Here is an 8,087-nt window from a genome sequence, read left to right on the forward strand (position 1 = left end):
TCCTACCGGCTGTATGAATCAGGCCATCTGCCGTGGAGGGAAGCTGACGACCATCCTCCAGTCCTCTGCATTCACTGTTGCCTTTGCAAGTTCTACTGGCAATGACCTTTCCATCTTGACCCACAGTGGGATCGCCTACCAATGGAGGGGTCTCTTGCTGCTCCCTCTGGTGGGACTCCCCCCGCCACACACACACACACACACACACACACACACACACACGTTGCTGGGGACGGCAGTGGCTTCTTGTCACTTGACAGAGCATGCATTCAGGCCCAGGAGGAAGCAGAGCTAGAGCTCGTGGCCAAAGCTGTCCTTCAAGGACGGAAAGCCACCCTACCACAGACAGTACAATGGGTGGGGGTCACGAAGGAGACGACGGCCACATGGCTGGATCCTGGGAGCCCCACCTCCATCTGAATCATTTTTCCACTACCTCCCCGCTTCCCCTCTATACACAACCCAGAAAGACAGGCAGCACCCACAGCAAAGTTCTGTGCAGCACCCACTGTTCTCTGAAGATCAAACTAAATCACAGACCTTTCCTCCTTGGGTTGAAGGTTCTAGAAAGCCACCAAAATCAGCTCCATTCTTGCCACCAGGACAAGCTGAATCTCCACCTGGCCATGCCAGTAGTACCAAGATGAACCAATGTGTTCTAGAACTAGGACACAAGGCATTCTCTAAGAGACTTCCAGTTGGCTAACCATTCACTGTTTTACATTGATTGTGACAATTTTCCACATATTAATTTTTGCAATAGTCACGATCTTGTGGCTTTTGTTACTCCCTGAGCAATGTTTCAAAGAACTTGAATATCACCAGGTAAACCCAAAGGATCTTTAACATTCTTGAAAAGTTAAGTTTTTAAACATTTCTAAATTTATTTTTAAAGATTCTGTTTTAGAGAGAGAGAATACTCACGAGCACACGCGCTCACATGAGTGGGGGGAGGGACAGAAGCAGAGGGAGAAGCAGGATCCCCGCTGAGTAGGGAGCCCGATGTGGGGCTCGATCCCAGGACCCCAGAATCATGACCTGAGCTGAAGGCAGACACTTATCCAACTGAGCCAACCAGGTGCCTGTAAAGTTTTTTTTTTTTTTTTAAGATTTATTTTTTATTTGAGAGAGAGCATGACTGGGGGAGGGGGTGGCCAGCGGCCAGAGGGAGAGGGAGAATCTTCAAGCAGACTCCCCATTGAGCATGGAGCCCAATTAAAGCCTCAATCCCACAACCCTGCACAAGACCGGAGCCAAAATCAAGAGTCCATGAGCCACCAAGATGTGCCGAAAAGTTAAGTTTTTTCAAACTAAAGTATTAAGAACATTCTGATCTTAAAGAAAATGTTAATAGCTCAGTGAACAATCTTCTCCTTGGACGTGGATGCTGAGAAATGTATTCATGTCGGTATCTTTCCTTATAACTTCCAATCCTCTGGGACTGCAAGTTACACGATGCACTGCTTAGAAGCCATTCCCATCCCATCCTTAAGAGAGAAACCGTCCTCCTCTTAAGATTTTATTTACTTATTTGAGAGAGTGAGCACACGAAAAGGAAGAGGGGCAGAGGGAAAGGGAGAAGCAGACTCCCCACTGAGCAGGGAGCCCAACTTGGGGGTCCATCCCAGGACCCTGGGATCATGACCTGAGCCAACGCCAGACACTTAACTGACTGAGCCACCAGGCACCCTGAGAAACTGTCATCTTATTCTTGACTTGGAATAGTGGTTTCCTTGTCCTTCTCACCCTGGCTGCGGTTCCAGAAAAATTCCTCCTATTTACCTATGCACAACTTTCCCAGAAAGACTCTGCTGGAGGCCAAAGATGTCCCCCAATAGCCCCTGAGGACTCAGAAACCACACTGGGCCACATTGTCCTGAGACCTAAAATCTAGCTGTGGGAATATCTGTGATTGAATTGCCGCCCTAGAGGTCCTTAGCAAGTCTCCCTCTCTAAGCCCCCAATTCCTCCTCTATGTGATGGGGGTGGCTGGCACAGAGTGCCTCTTAGCTCCCACAGCCTAGGGTGTGCCTGGTTTTGGGGGGTCTGGAACAGATCTGTACTGCTGTGGGCTGGGCTTGGGCTACAGTTGTCCACAGGGTGGGCACAGGGGACCATCACAACTCAGCGTCCTGGTGCCATCTTTTGTAGGACCCCCGTAGTGGGGCAATGGGTGGGGCCTAAAAGGCAGAGTGCTGAGGCAGGTGCTGGAGGAGGGGGTGTTCCTTGGGGAGAAGGCAGACCTAGAATTCCTTGACCTCATAAGGAAACGGCTTGGATCCCTATGGGGAGGGGTGGTATGGGGGAGGACTGAGACTCTGGGACAGGGGCCAGCACTGCAGAAGAAGGCTTGAAGAGGTGCTGGGGAATCTGATTTTGCCAAAACTCCAAATTCCATGAGACCGCCTCTAAGCGCCCAGAGCCCAAATGCCATGTCCTTCTCTGCTCTGAAAGAGAAGCAGCAGCCTCCACCCTGGCTGGAGCTGTCCCCCTTTCTCCACCACGTGGTTGGCTGGAGACTCACACACCTCCTCCTATTTCGGGAGACAGAGCCCACTTCCCCTAGAGTCTAGAGCCTGGCCAGCCACAACTCTTCTGAGGGTCTTTGCGATCACATCAAGTTCACATCTCACCACCCTCTGTGTGGCTACCTCTTCTCCACCCCATGACCCACAGATAACTTGTCTGTGACCCTCACCAGCTAGACCAACCAGACTGGGTTGGACCAGACCTCTCCTCTCTTCTCCCTGTCACCAGCTGTCATCTGGTATGAGAGAGAGCACCTCCTCTCCCTATGCTCTCAGTTCTGGGCCTGCCCAAGGAGGGTCGTTTCAGCTGGACCCACACTCCATGAGTCACTTCATTTAGAATATGAATGTCACCTCCTTTCCAATCTCCCCAGAAACAGCTCTTTCCTGTCCAAGGCTCTCACGAATTCCTTATGACAGTCTGGGCTCTTCAGCAGGCCTTGGCAACCTTCCCATGGCTCACCCACACCGGTACCCTGGACCCCTGTCCTTGGGGGCCCCCTCTGCAGTGCCACGGGTCCTGAAGCCCACCCAGACCCAAGTACTCAGGGCCTGCTGAGCCTTACTGGACCTCCTGGGCCGGCCCTCTGGGTCTGGAAGGCTCCCCCTGTCCCCCGCCCCCTGCCAGGCTTCCTCCTGGGGCCATTGGGGGCCCACTCCCATTCCAACCGGAGAGGAAACCCCCAGCGCCCCAGGTGGATGGCACGGTGGGTGAGGCGTATACACGCCTCCCTCGGCCCTGGGCCAGTGCCTACTGGCACGCGCAGTCCCTTGCAAGGCTGCTTGCTCCTGGAGAGCCGGCGGCCTTCTGGCCCAGTGCCCCATTTCCTCCGGGACGGAGAGAGGAGGGAGGGAGGTGGTGGGGACCGGCAGGCGCAGGTGCGCAGGCCAGGGCCGCGTCGAGCGGGAAGGCAGGCCTGGCACCGGGGTCTGAGGCGGCCGCTTCCCCGGCGTGGGGCACGCGCGCAAAGCGCTCGCCGCGGCGCCTGGCCTGGGACCCGCGCTTCTCCACGAGCCCGCTCTTGGGACCGGGCCCTTTCGGGCTGTGTCAGGGTCGGCCGCCCAGGGTGCGGCCGGGGGAAGCCCAGGCGCGTGAGTCTGGGGCGGGGAGGGGGTGGGAACTGCGGACGCTGCGGGCACGCGGCGAAGCCCACGTGACTCAGGGAGCGCGAACCACGCCCAGCGCGTCAGTCCTGCGCCGCTTTCCTGTCCTGACCGGTTTTTGCCGGTTCGAGTTGCTTAGGGCCCCCAGCATCTCTCTTCCGACCGGGACGCGCCAGTCGGTGACGCCTCGGTCGCTGACCCCGCCCCGTTTCTACGCCCCAGCGAGCCCACGCTCTTTCCCCTCCCACGCAGGCCGCGCTACTCCCTCAAGCCCCGCCCAAACGCGCCAGCAGGTGACGTCTCTCGGGCCCCCGACCCCGCCCCCTTCCCGCGGCCCGGTGCCCCGCCCGCTCCGCCGCCCGTCGGGCCTGCGCAGTTTTGCCTTCCGCACTCGCCCCGCCCCTCTCTCCCCCGGGCCCGTCCCGCCCGTCTGTGACGCGTGGGCTTTCTCAGGCCCGCCCCGCCCGCTCCCGCGACCGGCCCGGTTGCCGCGACGGTTCCTCGAGGCCTGGCCCCGCCCCGCGCCGCGCGCGCAGGCCGCAGGGTCCGCGGCCGTGACGCGAGCGTGACGCAGGCGTGACGCGGGTGCTGCCGCTCCCGAGCCGCTCGCGCTGCCCTCGCCGTGGTCTGAGGTAGCCGTGAGCTCGGCTCGTGTCGCCAGGCCCGGGCCACCCCCAGGCCCCCGCCGCCCGCCATGGACGACTACGCGGTGCTGTCGGACGCCGAGCTGGCCGCCGTGCTGCGCCAGTACAACATCCCGCACGGGCCTGTCGTGGGTACGCGGCGGCGGCGGCGGGCGGGCCCCCTCCCCGCGCTCCCCCTGGCTTCGCGGCCTGCGGCCCTGACCGCGTCGCGTCCCGTGTCTGGCCAGGTTCCACTCGCAAGCTCTACGAAAAGAAGATCTTCGAGTACGAGACCCAGAGGCTGAGGCTCTCGCCCCCGAACTCGTCCGCGTCCTCTTTCTCCTATCGGTTCTCGGGTGAGGCCCCCGCCCCAGCGCTCCACCTGGCCGCCCACGGGGACCGGGTTTGGGCGACGGGGAGGACGGGGTCGGGAGGGTGTGGCCGGGGCGCTGGCTGGGAGGGGCACGGGAAGAGGGAGGGGGGCCGTGGGGGCAAACGGTCCTCCCCCCACCCCATTCAGACTTAGATTCAGCGTCTGTCGACTCGGATATGTACGATCTGCCTAAGAAGGAGGACGCCTTACTTTACCAGAGCAAGGGTAAGACTGAGCTGGGGTGGGGTGGGCACCCCCTGCCGCCGTTATTCCACTGCCTCAGGGACCCTGGTGTCAGGGGGAATCGGAGATCTCAATCCCCATCATCCTCAGCAGCCTTACAAGGGAGAAACCGTGCCGCAGGCCCCCAAATGGGATTCAGATTAGGGCCGTTGGGCCAAGTGGGAGCACTGCTGTCCCCTTTGCTCCCCAAGGCTATGGTGATGACTACTACGAGGAGAGTTACTTGACCACCAGGACTTACGGGGAGCCTGAGCCCGTGGGCACCTCCAAGGGATTCCGCCAGCCCTCCAGTTCACTCGCAGATACAGACACCTTTCATCACCAGGTGAGCTGACTGTAGAGGAGTTAGGTACAACCCATGGGGCTCACAGCTGGGTTTGGACAAAACAACGGGGCCGCTGGGTGCAAATGGTAGGTCCTGTGTCTCCAGAGAAGTGGGGTGAGCAGACACCTTCCCAGTCACGGCTCTCCTCCGACGGGCTGTCGGGGCTCTTAAGGCTGGAACACGTGGGACGTGCCTTGCACCCTGATCTGAGATGGAGGTTTGAGAGCTTTCTCAGAACCCTGGGGCACAAGGCAAGGTGCAGGCGGCCAGGACAGTCACTGAGCAAGTGACAAAGCCCTACAGACATGAGGCTGTGAACTGAGAGAAGTTGTGGAGGGAACGTGGCCTGGGCCTCTAAGCGATGGTCGGAATAAGGCGGCTGGGAAGTTCGGACTGAGGGATAGGACAGGCCGCACTGACCCTGCCGGCCAGTCCCCTCTCCCTGACTCTTATCTGTAGGTGCGCGATGACAGTTTTTTCTCTTCTGAAGAGGAAAGCAAGGATAGGTGAGTAGCAAGGAGGGCCAGGCACCGGGGCTTATTCTGGGCCCAGAGCCTCCTGGCTCATCTGCTCTCCTCTTTGCCTAAGGGAACGCCCTGCCTATGGCCGGGACAGCGCCTACCACAACATCGTGCACTACCGCCCTGTTTCCAACGTCTCCAGAAGCTCCCTGGGCCTGTCTTATTACCCCACGTCCTCTTCCACCTCTCCCATATCCTCATCTTCATCCTCCCCCACCTCATGGCTCACCCGTCGTGCGATCCGGCCAGAAAAGCAGGCTCCAGGGGCTGGTCTGGGCCAGGACCGCCAGGTCCCGCTCTGGGGCCAGCTGCTCCTGTTCTTGGTTTTTGCTGCCTTCCTGCTCTTTGTTTACTACTCCATACAGGCCGAGGACGGCAACCCCTTCTGGACGGAGCCCTGAGGGTCTGGCTTCATGGCCAGCTGTTCTCAGAAGTCCTGGCTGACTGCCTTAGTCGTGTTTGCTGGGGGAGGGGGTGGGGCTTTTCTGTGTGTTCTAGCTTGGGAGTGCTGGGCTTGGCCCAGGTCAGTACTTGCTCCCTCTGCCTTGTTCTTCCAGGGAGGCTGCGTGCCCAGGCCCTCCGTGGCACGGTGGGCCCGGGCAGGCTTTCCTCTGGAGTCTCCTGGTCCTGCTTGCCTCTGACCCTTAGGGCCTAGGAGGGCGAGACCCTTCTCCTGGAGAGGAGAACATGGTTGTTGTCATTGCATGCCTCCTGTCTGTTGTCACCTTGTTGGGGGGATTAATCAAGGCCACCCTGACTTTGTTTTCGTGGACACACAATAAAAAGACCATTTATTTTTAATGTGTGGTGGGCTATTTTTGCTGGATAGGGATTAGGCTCCCTGGACTGGGAGCCTCCAGGCCTTGGGGTCTCCAGGATCAACATCTGGCTTTGTTGGTTCTCCCTTTTTCCTTTGGGTTTGGGGTAGGGATAACATGTTATACATGGACATGTTTGTGCTTTGCTTGTAGGGTTCACTTCCTCACTTGGCACCCAAAGCTGCTGTAACTACTTAGGCAGAGAACTGTGCCTCCACGGGATGTGGTGAGCCCACCTGGGAATCAGGCGAGGCTGTATGCACAATGCTGGCTACGGCTGGTTTTGTTTTGTTTTGTTTTTAAGATTTTATTTATTTGACAGAGATCACAAGTAGGCAGAGGCAGGCAGAGAGCTGGAGGAAGAAACAGGCCCCCCGCTGAGCAGAGAGCCCGATGTGGGACTCCATCTCAGGACCGTGGGATCACAACCTGAGCTGAAGGCAGAGGCTTTAACCCACTGAGCCACCCAGGCATCCCTGACTATGGCTGTTTTAATAGGGAACAGCAGACAACCTGCCTATCGGTGTCCACAGGTGGGGGGGGGGGAAGGAAATAAGGCGTGTAGCCAGTGGGTTTCTCCTGGAAAGCTGCTTGTTTAATGCCGTGGGAGAAATGCTGCACTGCTTCTGGGTCTAATCCAGGCCCTCACGGGGCAGTATTGTTGCTTATCTCCAGGTTTTCTGTGGGGGAGGGAGTATTTCATAACCCAAAAAGTCTATGTACATTTTTAAAAAGTGAGTGCTAAGGAAACCCAGGGTAGCATGCCACGTGAGGCCACACACACTGGCTCAGTCCTGCCAGCAGAGGGTGGGAAAGCAGAGGAGCTGGACCCCACTCCCAGCACTCAGGTGGGAAGCAGAGGCTCCACAAGGCCTTCCCCGATGGGTGGGGTCCTGGCATCACTTCCTTGCCTTTCACCAGCTCCTTGTTCAGGCAGTAGGACTTGGCCAGAGCCAGCCTCATTGGCACAGCACGTGTGGGCTCCTGTTTATGGCTACACGGTGAGCTTGGGGCAAGGATGGAACTAGAACCCCATCTAGCCCTGGCTCCTGGTCATTGCTTTCTTTTTCTTGCACACTAGTCTTTTGCCCGTGTGTGTGTGTGTTTTCTAAGAGTAACGCCTGCGCTTAGAATACACAGAAAAAAAATGAAAGAAATGAATTGCTTCTAATTTTCTCCCTATCCCCCCAGTTTCAGCCTCCCTTGTTTGCTGCAAGTCACTCCTGCCTGGCTCCTTCCCCAGGGCGCGGCCCCCTTCAGCTTGAACTTCCCCAGGCTCCCTACCGCTGCTCCGAGCCATGCCAGGCCGCAGGCAGAGACCTGAATGTTCTGTCGTGGGCAGTGGGCATGGACACAACATGCTTCCTCACCGATGACAGAGGGGCCTGACGGTCCGCTCCATGGGCTTGCGTCAGGTCACCAGTGCACCAGGAGCTCAGAGAGGCACGGTGACGCAGCTCCTTTGACCAGCTAGTCCCAAGTCAAGTGTGTGGAGAGGAGGGACTAACCCTGCCTGGGAACGCAACTGCCCCGCACTCCCTAACTGGGCAGG

At 58.3% G+C, this 8,087-nt stretch overlaps 1 protein-coding gene across 1 annotated transcript; it reads left to right on the forward strand.

Annotated features, from left to right (window-relative positions):
* The first annotated feature begins 4,224 nt into the window (after window positions 1-4,224).
* On the forward strand, window positions 4,225-6,518 carry EMD (emerin). Its single transcript, XM_044235448.1, has 6 exons — window positions 4,225-4,408; window positions 4,504-4,611; window positions 4,776-4,853; window positions 5,063-5,196; window positions 5,656-5,702; window positions 5,785-6,518. The coding sequence occupies exons 1-6, from the start codon at window positions 4,327-4,329 to the stop codon at window positions 6,116-6,118; spliced, it is 783 nt and encodes a 260-aa protein (XP_044091383.1). The 5' UTR covers window positions 4,225-4,326; the 3' UTR covers window positions 6,119-6,518.
* Window positions 6,519-8,087: the final 1,569 nt, after the last annotated feature.

Source organism: Neovison vison, chromosome X, assembly GCF_020171115.1.
Source record: "Neovison vison isolate M4711 chromosome X, ASM_NN_V1, whole genome shotgun sequence".
Classification (NCBI taxonomy): Eukaryota; Metazoa; Chordata; class Mammalia; order Carnivora; family Mustelidae; genus Neogale; species Neogale vison.

What these genes read in the sequence shown, in the direction of transcription:
- EMD (XM_044235448.1), top strand. Translation starts at nt 4,327, where the DNA reads ATGGACGACTACGCGGTGCTGTCGGACGCCGAGCTGGCCGCCGTGCTG. An exon ending in CCCGCACGGGCCTGTCGTGG is followed by an intron (nt 4,409 to 4,503) that starts GTACGCGGCGGC and finishes GTGTCTGGCCAG; the next exon opens with GTTCCACTCGCAAGCTCTAC. An exon ending in CTTACTTTACCAGAGCAAGG is followed by an intron (nt 4,854 to 5,062) that starts GTAAGACTGAGC and finishes TTGCTCCCCAAG; the next exon opens with GCTATGGTGATGACTACTAC.